Raw genomic sequence first — 25,317 nt, 5'->3', positions numbered from 1 at the left:
AGCAAGTTACATAGGCAGGAAAAGTGAGTGAAACTGTGACGAAACAAGCAGGGGCAGATTGCACAGGGTACTTTCTCCCTCAGATTCTCAATTATTATTATTGAGATGCAACCTTTTAACCAGGTAGTGGGTCCATGTTTCACAACAATTCACTACACACCCCTAGATATTCTAATGAGGACTTCTTAGTTATAATTAGCTGCTGCTGTGTGCCTCACTGTCGTTGTGACATGTAATGTGCTGACCCGCTGTCTGCAATAGAATTATCTTCACTAATGAACCTAAGCGTAGTCAATGACTCAGAATGGGGGAATGTTGTCTACAAAACGGGAAGAAGACTTGTGTGGGTGTTGTGCTGATGTGCAGACGCTGTGGGTGTGGATATGGGCTCCGGCTAAATGGCCTGACTATTATTGGTGGGTTCATGTAAAAGATATCAAGGCCACATTACTACACAGTGAGACAGTGGCTCGTTACGCACTGCCGGGCGAGCTATTATACCTGCTTGAATCCAGCCTCTAATTTAGCCACACGCCACTTAACGTGTGTTTGATATGAATCACTGGGTGCTTAGAGGAGCCCCCCCCCCCCCCCCCCCCCCCCTGCACTGTGACCCGACCGCTCTTACTTCCTTAAAGAGCGAGTCGTTAAACAGCCGAGAGGATCCACCAGCAGTTATAATGGTGATATAATGAACGCTGTTGCCTCAGGTATCTATCACAGCAGCAACTCTCAGAGCCAGGATGTTTTATTCTCTAAATGGCAGCGAGAGAGGGGATGGTTACCAGGAGGGTGATTAACTTCAAAGAACACACCAGCAGAAATAGGAACTTGATCATCTGTGTATAATGTATACATAAGTATAATTTCAAGACAAGTTAAGCTCAAGTTCATGTGAGTGTCCTAATAGTATCAGCAGAAAAGTTGCATGATGCTTGAACAAGTATTATACCATATATATATATATATATCTCAGCTCAGACTGGACTATTGTTCCAATCCCACATTACAAACACAAGTCTCGCATGAACTCCTGCTGACACATCAGACTGGTGTCGTATCCTGGTGAGGACACAATTCAGTGTGGTGTGTCTGGTGGCCCACCACTGGCTGCCTGGCTGAGAGGGCGAGGCCCTCCGGCTCAGACCAGCTGGCTCGGGACTCGGTCGGTCCTTCGGTCGCTCGTGTCCCCTTCAGACGTCAGCGCAGGCCGGTTTCACCAAGGCTCCTTTACAGCCTGCTTTCATGTGTCCTTTAATGAGGAAACCGCCGGCTCAGCAGCACGCTATAAAACACAGGCAAATTAAAACACCCAAATATGAATCAACTACGCTGCCTAATTCAGAGGCGTAGCTCTGCTTCAGCTAGACCTCAGGAAGACCAGAGTCTATTGTCTGCAAAGGTCAAGAGGGTGTTGGAGGCTGATTGATACCGAATCCTGCTTCACAAGGGACATGGGAAGAGATATGTTATATCAATGGCTTCTTGATGTAAACCTAGACGTAGCTCTCTTTTATTTTGAGATGAAGATAATCTTCAAAGCACACAGCCGAGGCAAGTGCATACTTCCAAAGGAACAATAACAGAGTGACTCACAAGCCCACGACACAACCCCTGCCACCAACGGCCCACCACAGTCTGCTACGACTGTGGCTGCCACTTAGACGACAGAAGCTCCATAAAATGTCGCGAAGAAACACCAGCCCTCAGAAAAAAAGAGTGAAATAAAACAAAACCGCATTTGTTTTTTCCCCCTCATTTCATTGTAATGATGGAAATAAGGGCATCATTCTGAGATTAGTGCTGCTATTTCTCCCCGACTGACGTTAAGCGCTATATGAGCGCCTGCTTAAGAGCTTTGGAGAAACAATGGAACAACAGACCACTGAAGAGCAGGATATTAGCAGACTCCGCGTTAAATAAGACTGTTGCAGCATCTTAAACTTGGACCCAGGTGACCAAGGTTTGTACACACATGGTGAAAGAGCAAATGATTGCACAGTAGCCTGTTTAGTGTTATTGTCCTGTTGGTCGCCTTACCTGTTATGTAATCAAGTCAACTTTGGTTGTCCCTGAGGGGATTCACAATCTGTATGACATCGTCTATCCCTAGACCCGTGATCCAATTATGGAAAAACTTCACAAATAAAAACTTTCTCACAAAAAACTGAAGAATCTTCAGAGAGAGGAACCACAGAGGGATACCCCTTAAAGGATGGATATAACACATGTTAACTTTCCGAATAGCATTAAGTTCAATGAAAGTAAATGTTTTCTATGATCTCAAAAGTGAGAAAATAAGCTGTAAAGGTAAATGTATGACTAAAATATGAAGACTAATTTATGACAAGCAATTTTGGTTTGTCAGTCTGTCAGTTGGTCCACAGACTCAACAACTATTGGATGGATTGCCATTAAATGTTGTACAGACATTTCATTCAATCCTACTGGCTTTTGTGATGCCCAGAATTTTCCTGTTTCACTAGCAGGTTGACATTTTTGTTTTTTAGTGGCATGTCTTTGCAACTATGTGATGGGTAGCTATGCCATTTGTTTATGATATTCATGGTTTCCAGAGGATAAATCATGATGACTTTGATGATCCCCCTCACTTTTCACTGTCAAAAGTTTCAAAGCGGTTCAACTTTAAAACGTTAGTTCGCCTGCTGCCTTAAAAATGTGTGTCCATGGAACTAAAATTTAATAATTAGTTTAAAGTCATCTCATGAATTGTGAGAATGTAAAACCAACTAAGGTAAGTAAATTGAATTTTGCAGTCTGATTTGCTTTCCATTTGCATTTTCTCACTTTCTGGTGGTTCTCACTGATTTCAGTATTGTGATAAGAAACAACCTTTACTTATTTTTTCCTCATGTCTGCTTTATTCAAACTACAAAAAAGAAGGGTCTATGGGGAGATATAACTCTCAAACAATGCATGCTGGGAAGTCTTTGGAAACTTCATTTCATGAGTTAACTCTCAGCAGTTTGTTCATTCAACTTGTTTCAAGTCAAAAGACGTCATGTCAAACGGAGACATGCACCAAGTTATTTATTTTAAGTTGAATTGACTTGAAATGAATGAAGCTTAAATGTTTTGTGTTTTCAAGTTAATGACAAAAGATTGGTTGAGTGCACCAGCAGGTAAGAGTTCACCAGAAATATCTCAACATCTAGTGGATGAATTGGTACCAAATTTATTTCATTCATGTTCCCAGAATGTCTGTATCACATCAGTGGTTTTGAGTGAAATATCTCAACAACTATTGGATGAAATATGTTACAGAGAGGCATGCCCCTCTCAAGGTAATCACTTGATAATTACTTTTTATAGCAAAATGTCATCAATACCTTTTATTATGACCAAATACTTGCAAAACTTCTGACAGCCTTAGCTGTACTTAACATGCTAACAGTACAAGCATCAGCATGTCCGCATTGTCATTGTGAGCATGTTAGCATGCAGATGCTGAAAGCAAGAAAAATGTGTCCCACAATCTGGCTCCATATTTACTTTTTAATTGTGACGATGTTTAATGTCATGTTCCACTATAGGGGTGATAAAAAAAACGTGGCATTCAGTGAGCTACAGTCAAACAAACTAAATAACATTTATATTTCAAAATGTAAAAATGCACTCATTGGTTAGATTTAGAGCTGGTGTTTTTTTTCTCACCCCTATGGTGGAACATGATTGTGTCATCACCATCAGATATGTAACTTGGGCGTGGTCTACATAACAAATCAGTGCTCGTGTCTTCTCATTGTTGATCTTGAGAAAGGCCTGAGGGCCAAAACGTCAAAAGATTAGTAGATTTGCATATTGAAACAGAGTGTGCGACGCCTTTTTCCCTACTTCTAAGTCTGATTACAGTGATCAGCACCTCATCACAAAAAGTGCTACTTATCTAACAAAACCAGACAAAGACCAAATACACGGAACATCTTTTATTTTTAGGCTACAGTGTGACTGAGGATCTGTTTTACAGAGCAAACACAACCTGTAGACACTATTAATGCATTTTACTACAAAAAAGTGACAGTCCATTTAGATTTCTCTTCAACACTATGCAACAATATGTATTATACATTATGTACATTTGTTCAGAGGCGGGAGGAAACGTTCCTCGCTTACACACGTCGTACAAGTTGAGAGAGACGGAGACGGAGAGAGAGGAGAAATGTGTGAGGATGGACTTTAATTAAAGTCAAAATGGGCAACAGAAAGTGCTAGAGAATGAGAACAAACGTTTGTAGTGAACAGTATAAAATTCAAACAGTGTTGGTCACAAAATAATACTCCAGTGGCTCGATAAGCAGATGTAGACATCAGAGAAGACAGGTAAGTTCAAAGAGATTCTGTAACTGTATCAAAATGGCCCGGCACATCGCACTGCGATGCGCACAGTGCAAAAATAACCAGATATATAATCATAGTATTCTAATGAGTGGTCGGTCCAGTGAGTGAATGAAAGTATGTATGCTGGCAACATGAATGAACACTTGAATGTCACTTTTCTCCCTAAAACAGACAAATATAACAAAACAAGTGAACTTTGAGCCCACGGTGTGACTGGTTTGGGTCACCTTACATGTAGTGCTGTGAATATTTTCTCCAGCAGAAAGAAGGGTAACCTAAACTCTGCACTCTCTTGCACTGTCTCCTCAATGAAATCCCCACCGCTGTGTGAATCCTCTCTGTAGCTTGTGTTTTCTTTTCTGTCCTTTCATTGAACAGGGACAGGTTAGAGTCATTTGGGTAACAGGCAAAAAGCACAAACCCAACAAAAGCATACTTAAACTTTTAACCATCATGCAGTTATTACTTATCAATCATCTTGGAAAACCACATAATATTTTGCATCGGTACATATAAACCAGCAGTGCCTCTTCCTACCTCTCATTTTCCACTCTGGCCTCTCATTCCAGAGTGGGAAGAGAGTTGCTTTGTCTCTAGATACTGATCTAAGGTCAGTTTTAGCATTTCCCCCCATGCAGAGGGAGAGCCGTGAATTGAAAATATGATTCAGCTAAGGCTATGAGGGAACATGTGCCGACATACAGTATGTTAATTGGACCACAGATCTGTGCCTGAGGGCATGGCCTTAGTCTCTCCTGAGCATAGTGGGATAAGGGGCACTGGGGTGTATGTGTGTGTGCATGTGTGGGCGTGTATGCGTATATATGTGTGTGTGTGTGTGTGTTTATGTATGGTAACGTCGCAGTCAACTGTGCTCCTCCTCCATTCACTGTCCTTCCTCCTCACGTAGGAATTGGAAGACGGATGAGAAGTCCTTGTTAGCGTAGCCGCGGGAGCACATGACTCTGAAGATCTGGTGGGCGAGGGAACCCAAAGGGATGGGTGTCTTAGTGTTGGTCGCAGTGTTTTGAGCCAAACCGAGATCCTAGAAACACAGACACAGAGAGAAAGTGAGGCAGGGTGTCAGATAGTTGGACTAACGTGATAATCTATTTTTGTATATCTAAAGGCTGATAAAAGTGATAGAAGCACACAGTGCAAGTCTATTACTAGACACCCAGATTCACCAAATAATACACGGATGCAAACTGACCCATACAGAGGAGCTAATGCAGTGACGGTACAATTAAGTGAAACAGCGTAAGTCACAGATGGGTTGTGAAGAGGAGTATCACACAGACACAAAAGAACAGTAAAAAATTGAGACAAAGTAAATTGCAGGGTGGAGAGACAAAGAAAAGAGAAAGAGTAATAGTAGTAGCAGAAAATGAAATGGCAACAACTTTGATAAATGATTAATCAGGTCATTTATCCTGGGGAAAGTACCAAATGGGATGATTTGCTTCTTTTCTCTGTTTTATTTCGTTTTGGATTGTGAATCAAGTTTGGATTGTTGGAAGGACTAAACAAGCACTTTGATGTCAGCTTGGGCTGTGCACGTGCATTTGTTGCTATTTATAGACTAAACAGTAACAAAAAACACCATCAATTAAGCAAAAATAGCCAGTCAAGAGATTAATCCAAGTAAAAAGGATCATTCAAAAAAAGTGACACAAGGACATGGAGCAGGTTGTACCTTGGCCATTAGTGTGGTTCCAAAGCCGCCCTGGTAGTTGTTGGCTGAGGGGACTCCCTCCATGACGCCGGGGGCTGGATTATACGTGTCGCTGGACCAGCAACGACCTGAGGACATGTTGAGGATCTTTGCCAGCAGCTTGGGGTCCAAACCCAGTCTGGGAAAAGAAGAAGAAAAAGATCAGTATCTCCTTCTTACTTGGCAACAGGGGAATTCATGGGTAAATCATTGGCATAAAACAGAATACTGCCACACTGACGACTGAGGATGAGGTTGTGAGAAAAAGGTGAAAACTGTTGGTAGCGTTAGAATAGGAAAGAGGAATTATGAAACAGTGAGGACATGGGACAGAGGGGATATAAGATCGCCGATTGCGGAATTTATTTTCAACACAGAGCAAAAAGAGGAACATGGAGAAAGATGGGTGTGGGGCGGCTGGTGCTTGTAGTGACCCCAATTGAACCTTATGCTAGGCTGTGACCATTCCTCAATGTTAATGGCTGAAGGCTTTGTAATGCTGGCTAATGCAGTATTGATGTTTAAGAGCACATCTATCGCTCATCATCCCTCTTTCATGAAAAAAGAAAGTGGAGGAGGAGGAGAAGTGGTTAAGCAGCACAGGGGAGCAATAAACCTCGCTGTCACTCGCTCTTACTCCTGCTGCCCCATTTTTGCAACAACCCACTTTCATATGCAAGAGGACTACGACAAGAAGAGGCAAAAAGAAAAAAAGACAGACAGGAACAGAGAGTGAAACAAAGTGCCAACCATTACAGTACAGAGGGTGTAACTACAACGTCTGTGTAGTGCAGCTTTGGTATATTAACGGTTTAAAGGCCAGTGTAAAGCGGACCACATCAAGCCCTGGCTGCCTCACTTCACTGTTACTTACAGGCCTGTAACTCTATTCTGCTCTCAATATGACTATTAAACCATCATAGGTCCTTAAGGCCAGCAGCCTCCCTCCCTCCCTCCCTCCCTCCCTCCACCTGGCTCTCATTCTGCCATTACTACCACCATTTTTATTAGCTGTCTGCTAACTAATTAAGAATGTGAATTGCGTTTACACTCTCTCCATGTCTCTCCCTCCTCCCTTACCCTTCACCTCTTTTGTGTCCGCACTTTTTTTTAACAAACTGTTTTGGAAATGTGGCATAAGTGGCGCTTGTGTGCGTGCATGCTTGTGTTTGTAAACATGTGTTTTCACTCGCAATTTTTTAATGACAGTCTCGCTCATGATGGCTTCTTTAGTTTACGTCTGAAAGCATCCCTCGCCATCCTGCTTCTCCTCTCCTCCTCCGCCTCTTCTCTTCTTCCTCCCCCTCGTCTTCCCTGCTGACACCTCCCTGTCTGAGGACTCTGGGGGACATATGTTTGACATCGCACACAAACCCCCCATCTCTCCGCACACACAGGCAGGCAGGCCCCTCCCTGCGTTCTGGGTCAGCAGCTGAAAAGGTTACTGGCTGAGCTACAATAAAGCGCGTCCGAGCGCGCAGATCGTTTGTTATAGCGACCAGAGACGCTGACGGGGAGCTGTTGTCCTCTGTTAACGATAAATCAATGAAGTTCCCCTCCTGCTCCCATCTCACACACACACACACACACACACACACACACACAACCACACAACCACACAACCACTCACGCATTGCCGTGGTTATTAGCTGACGCAGTGGTGTTGTTCCTCGCCTGCGGTAATTTGCGTGGAGAAGAGGACATGTCACGCTTTAACAAGATTGACATGGATAAAAACACAAAGATACGAACGTGTTGCTGTGCGATGCCACTGCACATTAAAGAAATGTGAGGGTGAGCGGGATGAAGATGAAGGTAGGGGAAGGTGTTTATGTGCTCTAGCAGGTGGAGTTCATTGAGATAAGCTTCTCGTCCTTGTTTGATGCCACAGGAGATGAAGCCCAACCCGTTCCCCATTTATTATTACATTAAAGAGCTAACGAGCACACACACACACACACACACACACACACACACACACACACACACACACACACACACACACACGCACACGCCTTTACTATCCCATTTATAGAGGCAACAAGCGCGTTTATCACCCAACTTTAATCGCCATCGGAACATATGCTCACAATTCATTTAAGGGAGGAGAGATGTGTGTCTGCGTTCATGTTTGTTGTGGCAAATCTTTTTACGTCTCTCAGCACATAGGGTTGGGTGTTGTGTCCTTCGATTTGCCTATTCTCCTTATAAAAAGGAACAAATATGTGTGTTCCTACTCGAGACATGCATGTTTGTATGCATGAATGAGTGCAGGTACACAGGCGTGCAAGGTGAACTGTAAGCCGTTAAAGCCTCATATCCCTTCTTGGGCCAGTCGCCTCTCTCCTCTCTTTTCATCTTCATGTGCATCATTAAAATCACTGCTGCTACTGTCTGCAGCTTCTCATCTCCCTCTTCCACTGACTGGTCGGCTGCGTGCAGAAATTACAGCAGGCAGAGGAGAAATGAAGGGATTAAAAGAAAAGAATAAAATGAGGCGGTACAGCAAAATAGGGATGGGGAAGAAAACTCGAAAGAGAGGGAAAGCAAGGACGGCAGACAGGCAGGGTGTGTGCGTGGGTGTGTGTATGTGTGCTCATAATTGTCATGCGTGGCCATTCCTTGCTCTAAGAGAACGCCACGCTCTGTTGGAGACGGCCCGAGCTTCCATCTGAGATCAACAAATTAGCTCCACGAACAGAGCTGTGTGTGTGTGTGTGTGTGTGTGTGTCTGTGTGTGTAAGTGTCTGTGTGTGTACAGGTAAGGTGAAACACACACATACACTTATTTGAAGAAAGGGTAGCTCTATCAGGCCCAAGTCCAGCATGATAAAATGTTATTGCCGTTTTCCTGTAAATTGGCTGTGAGTGCTCAGTCTCCTTTGTGTCGGACTGTGTCATGTGCGAGTGTGTCTGTACACATACGCCTAAGAGAGCGCCCTTTCTGCATAAGAGGATGGGCCGCAATGCAGCATGGGAGATTTACGGGTGTGGGCTCTCTCTAAACGATGACAGTCTTTGTCAAACCCTATAATAAAGCCCCAGAGATTGGTTAGTAAAAAGGGAGGGGGGGGACATATGGAAACACACACACACACACACACACACACACACACACACACACACACACACACACACACACACACACACACAATCAAAACTGAAAATGGGTCAGTTTTGCATGTAAAAAAAATAATTCACATTCAAAGTGAAGGGATGCAGTAGTTAGTGTTCTTATCCTTTTTTCATAGGCATATGTTATAATGATGTGCACAGTGAGCAGAAGCTGTTGTAGTTTGGTAGAAAACTGCTGTCTTCAGTGTCTGTGGATGTAAATCTGTGTGTCCAAGTGTGTGTGTGTGTGTGTGTGTGTGTGTGTGTGTGTGTGTGTGTGGGTGCGTGTGCGTGTAACAGAGACAGTGTGGCAATGTGTAAATCTGTGTTGCTCCCTTAATGCCTCCATATTTCAGAGGCCTTGTGGGGGGATTTATGTGCGACTGCTCATGCCAATTTTCCTCCTCTGTCTCAGCACAGATAAATCAGCAGCACTAACACAGCTGCACTGTGAGAAGAGCAATTCGCGCACATGCACACGCGCACACACGCACACACACACACCCCCCAGCTGGGTGCACACACCATTTATGTTGCAAAACCCATAAAAACCCATAATAGTATCACGATGAACAGAGGAAACAGTCTATTATTGACAGGGATATGTATAAATAAAGTAGATCATAAATTCACACTTCTAAAAGGTGAAAAACTAATGTGATGGCTCAGGTAAATTCATTCATGTGTGGAATAACTGATGTGTAGGCCGAATTTCCTCACCTCACAAAAAAGGGGGATTTTTAAGGAAATCTGCACTATAATGAGACTTGGCTGTTAAGATGCTTGTTCTCGAATCCTTCGGTGAGCCAGATATTTCAGGTCATATCAAAATGTTTTGGAGAGAGAAAAAAAACTTCATGTCCCATAATTCTCAGCCTTTGTGCCATGATGAACGATGGGGTTTCTAGGCAGTGTTCAGTGACAGGGTTATGACAGGATACTGGTGAGAGCTCAATCAGCAGATGTAAATCAGAGTCTGTGGCTCCACCCCCTCATCCATCTCTCTCCAGCAGAGGCGGCTCCTGACTTGGGGCTGGGCTGACCCCTTTGCACTTCCATAAACCACACACACACACACACACACACACACACACACACACACACACACACACACACACACACACACACACACACACACACACACACACACACACAGAAGTAGCAAATTACTGCCACAGTTACAGCCATATCACTGGTATAGTAATTGTTTTTATAGTGACGGCTATATCTAAGGGCTAGGTCGAAGCCAAATTCATGTGTGGCTAAATGTAGAAGCCTCAAACGTGCCACTTGTAAGTTCACGGTGATTGCAACAAAATGTCTTCATTTGTTGACTCAGGGAAAAGTCTGCTGCTCAACATCCCTCAACAAAGAAAAAGGAACCTCGTTTGGATCTACAGAACAGCTATTTAAAAAATATATATAATTACACCTCGCTGGGCCACATCTGCATGTAAACAACATATTGTGATTACTAGTTCATATTCCATTTAAAGGCTAGCTTGGTATACGTTTAAGTTAGATACATCTACTTTTAATAGCCCACTCACAGGTTTCCCTGTGTCATAATTTCTGTGCTCTACCACTAACTGTTACAGCTACATTAACCTTTTCCGTGTTTCATCCTCACGTTTCCCTTCAGGATAACAGGTATGAAGCAGCTTAATGCAGCACTGGCTGACAATACCTGATGCCAAGGTTCATGGTCTCTGCGGTCCCAATCATCCCGATGGCCAGGAGCATGTTGTTGCAGATCTTCGCTGCCTAGAGAAGATTGACAAGAAAGCAGAAAAGGCCATTTTACTATGTGTGTATATGAGGAGGTTTGCAAGACAACACATAATATGGATACATTTAAAAAGGTACATGAGACATAAATCCTAATGATCCAGCTTTAGAACAGACTCGTGAATATGTCTCAACAGTGGCTCCCTGAGGAGATATTTAACTTAGTTAGGCAACATCTTTATATTGTACGATTTATTTACTTTAAAACAAGTTTCAGTTTAATATTCAGGATGTTCTTTATGTTTCAGAGCCGTCTGTGAAGCAAAATCTAAAGTTGAAGATCTCTGTGAGTTTCCATTAAAAATAGAAAAATGTGGGTTTGATTTTATATGATCTAGAATAGATTGCAGACAGAATCAATTTCATACACATTTTAGTAGAATGTTTATAAATTCTGATGAGTTTCTCTGAATGGATGATTATAAATTATACAGAGACATACAGTATGTGTTTAAGTTACTGAAATCAGTGACATTTTGAGTATGTGAGCGAAGATGCAGTTTATGCCATATATTCAGAGTGTGTGTGCGTGTGTGTTTTGCATGCTTGCGTCTTTACCTGTCCAGTGCCAACCTGTCCACAGTAGACAACATTCGCTCCCATGCAAGTGAGCAGCTCTTGCGCAGCGTTGTATTCCTCCTCCACTCCACCCACCATGAAGGTCAGTTTGGCCATGCTGGCAGCGCCGACACCTAAACACAAAACACATGTTCAGACTCAGTGTTGAGGGTTAACTGAGGTGAACACACACTGTGCTTGAGTCGATAGTACACACACATTCAACAAATCCATCCCTAGTCCCTGCACACACACTGCAAAATGTATACAAGGTTGAAGAGTGAGTTACATTTGACTGCAGACAAATCATATTGTAACTGAGCACAAGTAAACAGGTGTGTCCAACTAAAATATATGGATTTGCCACACAAAAGAACATAATATATCAACCACTGTTTCAACACTACCAACGGTGTCTAAAAGGTCAGCTGTGCACTTTACTCTGTGTGTGTGTGTGTGTGTTGGACTCATAGTGGGACAGGCGTGTTAAGTAGTGGTGCACCAGAGGGACAGAGGTATCTTTAAAAGCCGATTGTTGCCATCATCTTCTGCACAACCCTCGTGGGAGCCCTTGCCTTTTGTCCTGTCACCCTTGCTCTCTCTCTCTGTCTCACACACTCACACTCACACACACACACACACACACACACACACACACACACACACACACACACACACACACACACACACACACACACACACACACACACACCCCAACAGCTGTGCCTGAGGCCAGCCCCCCCTCATGGGGGCATCGGTGACAGGCGTGAGGGGTAATTAACTTTACACTTTATCATGTTCAATTAGGCGTCCCTCCCCATGCCTGATGGCTTAAGGAGCGTGCCATGTTGTGGGAGGCAACCTCACCCCCCGCCCACTCCACAGGGTCCTTAATACAGAAGCAACCCCTTTTCAGCTCTTGGGTTGGACCCAGCCGGCCTGAGTCTCCTCTGCAATGTCCCTTTAATGTTTCACTGATTAGCCCCAAACGTTAACACAATGAAATCTGAGAAAAATAAACGTTTCTCCTTTGAGGCCAGAAGAAGACTGATCTCTGCTACAATTCTACCGGTTCTTGAGTACAGTGATCTGTTCTGTATGAATGCATCTGCATGTTGTTAGCTAGATAATACAAATCACAGTGCACTGAGGTTTGTTACAAATTGTAAAGTCCTCACTCATAATTGTACTCTTTACTCAAACCATTCTTAAAGCCATTCTGGGTGAACTCTCATCACGGTAAATGGTAAAGGGACTCGTCCAGTGCTTTTCTAGCCCTACGACCACTCAAAGCGCTATTTACACGTCATTCACACCCGTGCAAGGTGCCATTCATACCCACAAGGATGACCCGCTCTACTACTGAGCGACAGTCGCCACACATCAAACATCTGCACTGTTATTTCACAAACATCCAACGGTAGTGGTAGTCTGAGAGAATCGTCTCTCTGCCTAATTTCAAAGCTCTTATAAGTACAATAGTAAATGAATCCGTTGGTTCTTGTTACCGTAGGTATGTTTGACACGTTACTGTATTTCCTCCATTCTTTCTTGTGGTTATTCTGGTTTAATGCTGCTGTCTCTGCCTGGTCGCCCTTGTAAAAGAGATTGTTCTCAACAGCTCTTAACTGGTTAAATATGGGTTAACTAAATAAAAAAAAAATATATAATGCTGACCTCACACACTATACTTAGAAAGGTAATGTAGAAGTCAAAAGGCTGTGGTCGTGCATGCAAAGTAACAGACTTTTCAGTTCTTTAAAAAAAAAAGGAAAGGAAGAAAGAGAAAGGGAGGGAGAGAGAGTTCAAATGTCTCTTTAGGGTGTCGTCTGGCTCTAATGAAAGGCCTCTTAATAGTGAAAGCCTAATAATGTCAGTGTTAATAATTAAAAAGGGAATTACTGGGGACAAAACAGCTGAAATCACATTATCAGACTTCACTGCAGCGGGGGATAGGAGGAGACTTACTGTATATTTATGACTGATAAACAGAAATATACTTCTCTTTTCACCCTCCCCCTTATTTAATTGGCTGTTCTTTTGTCAAGTGTATGATGGTGCCTGTACCACCACACTGTATATGCGTGTGTGTGTGTGTGTTGTGTGAGTGTCAGTGTTGAGCTGTCAGCAGGTCATTAGGGCCACATAATGAAGCCCAAAGCCCACGCTGCGGCAGCTGCCTATGGACCACGGCAAACACACGCTCAGCATACGGCCGCCACACACACCAATCACACACACATATGGTTCAGAGAGCATGGACATGTTGGATTCAGCTCCTTTCTTGTCACTTCGTATTTTCTTTTTTAATCTCTTTGAGTCTAGTTTAGTTTCATATAATTACTTTTTTATTTAGTGGCAGAATAGCTCGGAGATTGTATCGTCTGTTTGACCAAATAGCTTGATCACAATCCCGTGTACTGTCTGTGTAATACACAGTGCTGAAGTAGTCAGAAAACTTTTACTTGACAAAGCCAACATCATTTTGAGGAAAACAATAGATAAACAATAACTCAATTAGAGTGTTCCTTCACATTGGTTGTAAAAGTTTGACTCATCCTATCACTTCTGATTTCTTCCATCTCATTCAGTAGTTTCCTGGCCTCAGGCTGAGCTTCTCTTTCACAGACAAAAACAAACACACAAACACAGAGAGAGCAGTGTGACAACTGTGCTGGTTCATTAGGGGAGATCACTGCTCGCGGACGACTAAAGAGGAGATTATTGATAACACAGTCAACGTGCTGATCAATATATCTCACTAAGGAGAGAAAGAATAAGAGGGAGGAAGAAGAAGAGCAAGACGAGAGAGAGAGAGAGAGAGAGAGAGAGAGAGAGAGAACAGGGGAGAGAGAGATGTAGAGAGGAAAACGATCTTTCTCTTTCTACCTCCCAGCATTCCCCCCTCACAACTCTCCCTCCCTCAAATTAACTAATCACCCATAATAAGCTCTTATGATCTGTAGTGGATTTCTATAGGTAGTGACACCGGGATGATGGAAGATCCTTGTTGGTGGAAGAATAACACAACATTAGCATAACAATGTGTGTGTGTGTGTGTGTGTGTGTGTGTGTTGGGGGTGCCAGTGAGTCTGTTCATTGTGCATTTGTGTTTGCGTGTGTTGTGCAACTCATAATGTCTATGTAGTGTGTACACTTCTAGCACGCATATGCGTGTGTGGTGTGTGTGTGTGTGTGTGTGTGTGTGTGTGTGTGTGTGTGTGTGTGTGTGTGTGTGAGAGAGAGAGAGGGGACATCCCGTTCTCGGACTGGTCCTGTCAGAGACGGATTAAAGAGGAATCCTAATGAGGCTTCCTGAGCGCCGGGCCCGCCGGCTCATCCATCCCAGCGGGAGTGACAGTCCTGGATCGTTAGCGCTGCACAACTACACAACGCCCCCTAGGGGGGGAGACAATGTGTGTGAATGTGTGTGTGTGTGTGTGTGTGTGTGTGTGTGTGTGTGTGTGTGTGTGTGTGTGTGTGTGTGTGTGTAAGGGGTGGGGGGGCACCTATGATAGAAGATACAGGGTTCAGAGATGGAGAGGAAAGAGGAGAGGAGGGATGGAAATACTAAGAAAACTTCCATAAGGGACAAAGTTATGTATATAATGCCACACCAAATACTTCTTAATAACTATAGTATATACTTTTACCAGAGTAAAGACAGCACATACTGCCACCTCTTTCAGGAAAAAAAAAAAAAAAAAAAGAGATTCAGGATGAAGACAAACTGTAATGTCTAGCAGGCAATCCTTTCTCGGGAAATAATTCCCTTGGGAAAGAACCACCTCTCTCCTTGGTCACTTTCTGTCATCCAGCTCCAGGCCACAAGTTTTGGGTCGTCAAGTAGTGGGTGCCCACCTCCTTCAGCCCTAAACACAATTATTGTCAGAGCATGCTGAAGCTGGCTGGACTATTAATGAGCCACTCTGTGGATTTTACTGTGCAGAGTGAAAGGGTTGGGAGAATGAAAGTGGCTCCTACAATATGTTGTATGATGAATGGAGAGGCGACACAGCGTATATCTGTGTCTGTGAGTGTGCATCTGTAGTTGTGTGTGTGGCCCGAGCAAGTTAACTTCCACTCAATTAAAGACACACACACACACACACACACACACACACAGACATCTCCTTCATCCGATCTCCTCTATTAACAAGGTTCAAGTTAAAAAGCAGGCAATCAGGCACCGTCAGGACAGATGCTCGGCAGCAGGTTGCGACGACAAGCATCCACCATGAACATGAGAGGCAGAGACTGGTTGTGTGAAGGCAAAGGAAGATCAGAGGAACAACTTTGGTTTGGCCTGTTTGTAGTGAACACTCAATTCATTAGCACTTCTTTCATTACACACACAAAAGAATCAACCAAAGCAATTCATGACAGACTCATAACCTTTCAAACGTGGGCTCTTTTTTTGAAGTGGTGTGTATATGTGCAAAGTAAGTGTGAATGTCTGTGTACATGTGCATGCAGTATCATTGTGTGTGTGTGTGTGTGTGTGTGTGTGTGTGTGTGTGTGTGTGTGTGTGTGTGTGTGTGTGTAATAGGGACAGGTGCAGATCCCAGAGCCGGCAGCCAATAAGACGTCAGTTGGAGCTTCTGAGGCCGTGTCTTGGAGTTACGAGCCGCATGTAAACCAGTAGGCACTTTTTATTGGTGGTGGATTTAAATTAAAGTACATTTGTGACTATGAGGCTACGCAAACAACACACACAGTCGCACACACACAGTCGCACACAAAAAGGGATGTTCCCAGAGTTTGGTAATGAATGACGCATTTGACAATGAGCCACAACCCAGCTTTTTTTCTCCCAGAGAGTATACAGAAAAACACTTTGAGTAAAAACCTATTATATCATTAGGACTCTTCCAAACACCCCATTTCCTAAAGGATAATGTAACTGTTCTTACTTCATGAACAACAGGAGAGATTTTAGGGGTATGCCTGATTTTGTGTCACACCTTCAAGTCCAAATGGAGCTCCTGCAAACAAACTCTGGCTTTGGCAATATACTACATGTTTTTAAGTACATGCAAATGTCAAGTTTTGGCTCGGCTGACAATCTTTCAGACAGAAAAGAGCCTTCACACCTAATACTCTAACAGCCTTGAGTCAATGGGAGTTGACTGCTTGCAGTGTAAGCCAATGGGGGTAGATTGTTTACAGGGCAACAACGCAGCCTCATGTGGTCCACCATTATAATTACACCCCAGAGCAGATCTTTTTCTCAAACAAATTAAAAAAAAAAAAAAAAAGTCCCCGTAAAAAGGGTAACGGATACCGAGCGAACGCATGAAACAGAAAGAGGGTGTGCGTTTACTAAATTCACATAAAAAAATAAATAAAAAGAATCAGTACACTTTAAACGGTTTATCTGCCAACTTTGCTAATGCTCCTCCGTTATGTTAAAAACAGACTCTTTAATCGGTTTCAGTTAACGAGCGTGGAGCCATGAGAACTGATCCTGCTCACAAACACTCCATGAGAACATCGACTGGAGAAAGTTTTTGGGAAAAAACTTCTTCCAGAGCGGAAGAAGATTTAATTCAGTTGAGAGCGTCGACATAGTTTCTTTGGACATAAATGTTACAACAAGCCTTAAGGGTTTAGTTTGCAATGCCTGTCCATTGACCAGGCCAGCCCTCATCATCATCATGATGATCACCATCATCATCAGTAACCGCTCTAGTCCGTAAGGGAGAGGCTGGTCAATGGTAGATGACACAGGATGGAGGGAGTAGGAAAGGTCCACAATCAATCCTCTCCTCCGGCCCAATGAGACTCATCTAAGAAGAAGCAAGTTAATAATGATCCCCAATTAGGCTGAGACACACACATGAACTCCACACACACACACACACACACACACACACACACACACACACACACACACACACACACACACACACACACACACACACACACACACACACACACACACACACACACACACACACACACACACACACACGAGGTGCAGAAACTGACCTTCATACAGACAGAATGCTAATTCAGTTTTAGGTGAGTGACATGCAGTGTGTGACGTTTGGGCTACATTTGACAGACTTTTTGTCAGGCTCATACGCCAGCTTACTATGTGTCTGCAGACACGCACGCACGCACACACACACACACACACACACACACACACACACACACACACACACACACACACACACACACACACACACACACACACACACCAGATGACATACGAGCAGAGATGTGGGAGCCAGTCCCCAGCTGCCGTGGGTCTACCCCCATCTGGAGCATAGGCTGGAGTCCCCCCCTCCGTCACCACCCCTCCTTCATCACCATGCCTGGTCACTCTATACCGCCCTACACCCTCCCTCCCCATTCACTCTATGTCACCAGAACCCGTCAGTGAGAGGCTTGTTATGCTAATCTAGTCTTTGGACCACTGACGCTCTCTAGTACTGGTGAGCCATCAACTTGACAGACTGCGACAGCACCACCCCCTGCCCATCCAACCCGATTCCTGAACCCGGTGTCAGAGAATCATCGCTAACCTTCACTAAACTGCCCTCGGGGCTCTTCTGAGCCTTCCTCTCCACACATACCAGTGGCAGGTTGTACACACACAAGTCAGACTGTTCTGTGTATTTGTTAATAAGTCCACTAGACTTGCTTTATTTTTTCTTTCATTTAAGAATGAAAGAAAATCTCAATTTACTGCTCAGTAGAGCATCAACATAAAGGTTTATTAAGTAGGGAACAGTGAATGAGTGAACAAGGGGGGTCATTTCAGTCCTGATGACAAGAACTATTAATAACTAAATATTTAAAGAACTAATTGATAACAAACAACTCAGCAACATCACCTCAGACTTCAGCAAATTGGGACATTTTAATTGTTAGTAGCAGCCCTAGTTAATAGTTTGTGATTTAATTTTGCGACTTATTCGGGAACAAAATAATTCCTTGGTAAAAGATTTCCTGTTTTTAAAGTAATAAATCTTAAATAAATGTCTGTTCAGTCACTATCGCCAAATGAGGTAACACAATGGTGATTGAGCCAATGGCACACTGATAAAAGTATTGCAATATTTATACATTTGTAATATTATAAGTGGGGGTCTGTGACAACATTCCCATAAAAAGTTCCTTTTAATTCAGACCCAACATTTCCTATTGCTGCAGCGTCACATTAAAAGCATGTAACTGGTAAAAGACTAGTTGACTATTAATATGAAGCAGTCAGTCACAGGAAATGCAATGCGTTTGTCAGTGAGTTCCACACTGATCGCTATCTGTGAAGAAGCAGATAGAGTGAGCTATTGGATGAAGAGATAAAAGGTGACACCTCCAACTTCTCAGCAAAGTAACTACCTTCCTTTTCACTGTTCGCAAACTCACGTTGTGTGCAGCATCAAATCAGATCACGGTTGCTCACAAAATGATGGACAAACCTTCAAGGATGAGCTTTTCAATGCTCAAATGTTAAAACTATACAGCTTTGGGCAAGCAGTGAACTAAAAACTAATAATGGCTTTCTAAATTTATCTCAAGTCTGAGGTCCTGTGTGCCTCGAGGGAGAAAAGATGTGGATTGGCAGCGTTGATTGACGAACGAACTGGTGCCAGCGTTGGTTTGAACAAGCTCCTACAGGCTGGAGGATGACGTTCAAACTGTCGGCAAATGACACACTGCAGCACTCAGGCTTCAGTTGATGTGGTACGGATATGATTAGAGCGGTGTTGAGACTTAGCCTAAAGAGGTAGTTAGCTGAGGATTATAAGACCTCGCAAACAAGTAACATTAGCCAGAGTGCCCATGGTCCCACAACAGCTCAGCTCCTTCTTGCTTTCATTTGCACCGATAGCAGACTTTCCCAGCGCTGGGAAAAAACACAATGAAAGGCTTTTAGGGCCTTTTTTATTTAAAAGCCATCGTCCGTTAGCAATGTGGCAGCCCACCATGGGCACACAGACACAAACACAGGCATTCTGGGTAATTACTGCTAACGACCCTACCGCTTGTTAGCCAGACCTCCTATTTTTGCCATCACGGTGCCAACACCCTGGGCCTGTGACATCAGAGCTTGTTTTGTTGTGGGTCAACTTTGCATGCGGACGCGTTTAATGACACCAGACAGTGGTAGAAGTGTGTGTGTGTGTGTGTGTGTGTGTGTGTGTGTGAGCAAATGTTAGCATGCCTGAGAAACCAGTGTCTAAGCTAATATAACTGTGTCTATGCAGCAAAGTGTTCTCAACTCTGTATTTGTGAATGCGCGCGTGTGTGTGTGTGTGTGTGTGTGTGTGTGTGTGTGTGTGTGTGTGTGTGTGTGTGTGTGTGTGTGTGTGTGTGTTAAAGCCGAGACACTGGTCAAATTGCAAGAATGAAAGCCAGCACGATGCCCATGAGAAGAAAGTGAACGTTTTTTTTTGATGACTCAAAAAGGGTTATGACTCCGCTATTCAGATCCCAGGGTAGGCTGCCAAACCTCTAGTGACGCACACAACACACACACACACACATTTCTGTGTAAAATACGCCACCACATACACGATAGGATTCATTTTATCTCAAAAGAGAAATCTAAATGTAAAACAACAACAAATGCTGAAACCACACAAAAGAGCAGACTCTCTCTGCAACCGTTTAAGATTGAGAACGGGAGAGTGTATTGTTATCCTCAGTGAACTAGATACATTGATTGGACAATGCCTTCACTTACCTCAATATATTCAAGTGTATCCAACAGATATGATGAATGTTAATAAAATGTATACATTTTTTTTTTTTTATTATTGTGTCTCTGTGATCTGTCTGAGACGATGCCAGCTGTTATTTAAAAACTAAAATTGAGCATTGAAGTAATTTCTATCACCTTTATGTTGTATAGTGTTTCATTCATGGACATACAGTATTAATAAGAGAACCATTGAGACTATTGGTTGCAGAGCTGAGCTGCTGCTGTCACACACACACACACACACACACACACACACACACACACACACACACACACACACACACACACACACACACACACACACACACACACACACACACACACACACACACACACACACACACACACACACACACACACACACACACACACACACACACACACACACACACTATTTGGGGAGGGTGCCATCTCCTGGTTGGAACAGAGCATGTAACCTCATGTCCTACCCAGAGATGTGGGAAGTGGAAATGTGGGGCTGTAGGGATACAGGCCATTTCCCATGAAGTTGCCACATGCTGAAATACTCATTCACGACCTGTATGTCTCACAAGTTTAGCAAAGCTTATCGGGGTGACACCATCGGCGAAAAAGATTTTCCATTCACAATTATAATAAACAGAACTTTAGTGAATGTTTGGTACTTTTGCTTCATAATTTACATAATTATAACAGATTCTCAAAAAATGTGTACTTTTCTGCTGAGAATCTTCGCCACACTTAGCTGTATGCATGTATGGATATGACTTGTGGATGTCTCGAGGTGACATGGGTGGGCACGTGCATGCAGGCTGTATGCATGTGTGTGTGTGTGTGTGTGTGTGTGTGTGTGTGTGTGTGTGTGTGTGTGTGAGAGAAAGAAGAGTGTCTGCAGAGCTATAGTTGCAGAGGCCAGAGGTAGCAGGTAAATCATTGGTCATCTCAGGCTAGTAAAAGAGGCTTACTTAAGTGACAGGAGAGGAAGAACCTTCACAGAGGACTGCGCACACACTGTGCAACGTCGTATGTAAACAGTGTGTGTGTGTGTGTGTGTGTGTGTGTGTGTGTGTGTGTGTGTGTGCGTGCGTGCATGTGTGTGTGCGTGTGTGTGCGTGCGTGCGTGTTGAGGGAGAGTAACAGGTTTAACTGATCTCGGTCTGTTCTGCAGACGCCAGCTGGTAAACATGCACGTGTGGGCCAAGTCTGTGTTTGTCTGGGTTAGGGCGGGAGCCGCAGTGTGTGTTGTTCATGAATCAAAGATCGTGCAACAAAAAGCAAATAACAAATGATCAGAGTTTGTAGTCAAATGTGCAGGAGTGCCAGAATGTAGCTGCATACCTGAACGAATAGTGTGTGTGTGTGTGTGTGTGTGTGTGTGTGTGTGTGTGTGTGTGTGTGTGAGAGAGAAAGAGAGAGAAAGAGAGAGATGGACAGCTTTACTGCGATGTGTCTCCTTCATGTCTTATCTCCCTCTTTTCCTCTCCTGCACTCCATGTGAGGGCAGATTCTCTCCTCTTTATGACTCTTTATCTGACATGAAAGGCACTAACATGGGATACCCGCCATTACGGCTCCATCAACATGAAAAGCTCTGACACGGGATTCTCCGCCGCGGCTCAGCCCATTAAGGACGACTGGTGATCCTGTGCTGTGTCAAGGAGCCGTCACGAGCAGACAGCACCAACATAATGAGGACTTCAAACCTTCACCTTGCCTTTAAGACCCCCGGTCAAACGCAGCAATAAAACCTCAAGAGGGCACCTACTGGCTGGCCCGCTCAATAATTACAACCCATGTCCTAGCACTAACACATGGGTTCATAGTTTAGATATACAAAAGAGTGTAAGATAGTTCAAAAGTGAGGCTGAGGGGTCAGAGGCCTAACACAGTCAGTGGTATTCTCAAATGAACAAACTTAGCAATCTGATTCTACTTTTGATACCGTCACCTATACACCTACTCTCAATTCCTTTTATAATGCCCGACCATTGGTAATGGTCTTAAAGAGAGAAATGAAGCCTGCGATATTTTCAAACATCAAATTACAATGGACAAGCGACACGGAAAATAACAAAACCAAATATGCCGAGATGGACTTTGATGACAGCAACTGAAAAAGGTGCACGTTACCTCCTGACACCGGAGCATCCATGAACACTGCACCCATCTTCTCTGCAGCCAATGCCATCTCTCTTGAGACAGCAGGGTCGATGGTGGAGGAGTCAATCAACAGGGTTCCCTTCTTCACCTTCCTGAAGAGGGCAAAAAGCATTAACACTTCATGTACAGTGCATAAAATAATAAAATTGTTCATTAAACACGCTGCAATTGTGCCGTTCCTTTCTTAGCGTTTTTAAAGAGGTAGGTTCGGGGTGCATGAATGTCACAAATGGAGCCTGTGACAGTAAAGTTGACTTACTTGAGGATGCCATTCGGGCCTGTGTAGACTTCAATGACGTTGGGACTGGAGGGCAGCATTGTGAGGATGCGGTCTGCCTTCTCTGCCACCTCTGCGGGAGAGTCTACGACCTGAATATTGCACAATATCATCCCATCAACAACACAATAAAACGTCTTCATGAACAAATGGGATTCATTATAGCTCTTTTTTTATAACAAAGTGTCAGTTCAGAGGCACCTTTTCTTTGAGTATCTATCCTAAAGAAACTGTGCTGAGTTTTAATGAATGGGTGATAAAAGCCTGTGTGTAATCTTGGCCGACTTGGCCTGTTTAATGTCAAACTTGACATGTTATATATTATTTACAATCTATTAAATGTTGAAACGTCCATATGTGATAGGTTACTGACTGATGTGTTACCTGGGCACCGATGTCCTGCAGCTCCTTGCAGGACTCAGGGAAGGCATCAGTGGCGATAACAGGATAACCGTTCCTTAGCAGGTTTCTGGCCATGGGGGTGCCCATGTTTCCCAGACCAACAAACCCCACTGGTGTTTTTGAGGCCATTGATCGCGTTGACACTGAGGGACGAGACAACAAAGATGCCTTCAGAGGTGTGAGGAGACTTGTTATTCAGAGCAATACAAGCACGTTACAATCCTCAATGTAAGAAATGCGCTTGATTCTGCTTACCTAATAATAATAATAATAATAATAATAATAATAATAATAATAATAATATAAAATGCAAGGTACCTTTATGTAACACAGAGGGGATTCAAAGTGCCTGACATGAAATGAAGGCAGGACTACTTTCCACTATGAGTAGTGATATGAAAAACTTAACGCTATGGCTAAACCTAAACGGCAGCGATAAGCAACTGAACTGCTTTCCAAAAGGAAATGCTCTCATCAGAATCAGTGACAACAAAGAAAATATTTCTGTTGGAACTTACGACCAGCTTTTGGGCAGTCTGGCCAGGTTATTAAACACTGCTGGCTCAGTCAAGGTCCAGCCAGGTTAACAGATACTAAACAGAGCGGAAACTCTGGCAGTGAACCAGCCAGACTACAACAACAGGATTAGGTCTGGACAGTGAAGCCCAAACAGAAAGCCCCAACCTTAAATTCAACCAACCCTTCAACTTATACAGTAGACACCAGATTGCTATTACTCCGGGAATATTATTTTTCACAGTTCCTTCAAGACGATAAAGACTAAAATGACAAATACATCTACCAGAGGGACATGTAGCCTTTGTGCTCTGTCTGTCTTGTAACATTGCAGTCTATAGTTTGTCGTTACGTTCTTTTTTGGTGGCATTCATCACGTTTACGTTGGTCATTTATCTATTTATCTGAAGTTAGGAGCATTTGAATGTGACGTGACAACCTCGTATGAGCCCACAGAACGGAAAAAGTAAAGATAAGAATACGAAAATGTTCTTGCATGAGGTCCATTGTTCCCACACTTAAAGCTGATTATACAATTCAGTTGTCTGTTAAAGCTTAAAGTGCTTATTCAGTCCATTGCAGCATACTTGGCCACCAGTTTTGTCTATTATCTATCTATTAAAATAAATATATATTTATTCTAATATAATATGAATATGACTTTATGTATTCACACAGATATATCAGCCTATTTGAAGTGGTTGCTGGCATTACTTTGCGATGGACTTTGAAACTGGCTGTGCAGGACTTGGACAAGAACCACCTCTGCTTTTAAGGGAAAAGAGAAAAGTACCGCATTTGGGCCTTTTCGGGGAAGGTCCTTCACAGAAATGATTTGTGTAGCTGTTAACTATTTTAACAAAAGAGAATTACGTACAATGACAAAAAGGACCAGAGTAACTGTAATATCGTGTCAGTGCTCCCTGGATTTAAAGCAGCATCTTAGGAACATTCACATTACAAAACATAGCTGTGTTGCATCGTAGGAGGGGCAGGGAGGTGTGGACAGAGTGGGCGTTGTGGCAATGTTACAATCTAAAGGATAGTTCATGTGTGTGATGACGAACTAATTGTTGCACTGACAATAGCAACACCTAAAGTAGACTAACACATTCAGAGCCCAGTGCAGATCTTACTACCCATCTCAGGACATCCCTGTTAATTAACATAAGCTTGTTACTGGCCATTGCTTCACATGTCATCATGCTCATTTAGCACATTGTCCACCATACTGCATGAGTGAACACCACGCAGCAGGTGGTCAAACTCAGGGGACATTGTGTCTCCACTGTTACACTTCACTAGCACGAGCAGTAAGTATCCATACTTTCTTCAGATTGCTAACAAGCTAATAGCTAACAGGCTGGAGCACAGACTGTTCCGCTTTCCGTTTCCCCTCAACACACGGGGGGGGGGGGACGGGGGGGACGGCACAAGAAAACAGACAACATAGACATGTATACGTTACCGAAAGCAAAGTCCACATGCTTAGTCCACCGTAACAATACATTTCGCGACCCTCTAAACAACGCAGCCATGCTTCTTTCCCCTTGACCTCGGCGTACAGTGACAGCTGTCAAGCTAGGAAAGCGACCACTGAAATGTTATGATTGACTGCGGTTCCAGCCAATCGCAGCTCTCGGCGAGTTTCCGCAGCCAATGGGAACGAGGCTAAAGGCGGGACATCCTGTGGTTTTTACCTAATGCCCTTTAGCCGTATTTGTGAGTGC

The 25,317-nt window shown here is 43.5% G+C and overlaps 1 protein-coding gene across 1 annotated transcript; it reads right to left on the bottom strand.

Annotated features, from left to right (window-relative positions):
* Nucleotides 1-3,932: 3,932 nt before the first annotated feature.
* On the bottom strand, nt 3,933-25,171 carry hibadha (3-hydroxyisobutyrate dehydrogenase a). The gene is made up of 8 exons (XM_068710992.1): nt 25,056-25,171; nt 23,054-23,214; nt 22,652-22,761; nt 22,363-22,484; nt 11,534-11,667; nt 10,875-10,951; nt 6,056-6,212; nt 3,933-5,404 (listed from the first exon to the last, which is right to left on the bottom strand). The coding sequence occupies exons 1-8, from the start codon at nt 25,123-25,125 to the stop codon at nt 5,246-5,248; spliced, it is 990 nt and encodes a 329-aa protein (XP_068567093.1). The 5' UTR covers nt 25,126-25,171; the 3' UTR covers nt 3,933-5,245.
* Nucleotides 25,172-25,317: the final 146 nt, after the last annotated feature.

This window comes from Cebidichthys violaceus, unplaced genomic scaffold (genome assembly GCF_023349555.1).
Source record: "Cebidichthys violaceus isolate CVI_PGR_0920_01 unplaced genomic scaffold, fCebVio1.0.p SCAF_16, whole genome shotgun sequence".
Lineage (NCBI taxonomy): Eukaryota > Metazoa > Chordata > Actinopteri > Perciformes > Stichaeidae > Cebidichthys > Cebidichthys violaceus.
The sequence above is the reverse complement of the archived record's forward strand: the minus strand, read 5'-3'. Positions and strand labels throughout refer to the sequence as shown.

Excerpts from the sequence above, each read along its gene's own strand:
- hibadha (XM_068710992.1), bottom strand. The coding sequence starts at position 25,125 with ATGGCTGCGTTGTTTAGAGGGTCGCGAAATGTATTGTTACGGTGGACT. Across the intron at positions 22,762-23,053 it reads TGCAGGACATCGGTGCCCAG|GTCGTAGACTCTCCCGCAGA; the intron begins GTAACACATCAG and ends TGCAATATTCAG. Across the intron at positions 22,485-22,651 it reads GGCCCGAATGGCATCCTCAA|GAAGGTGAAGAAGGGAACCC; the intron begins GTAAGTCAACTT and ends TGCCCTCTTCAG.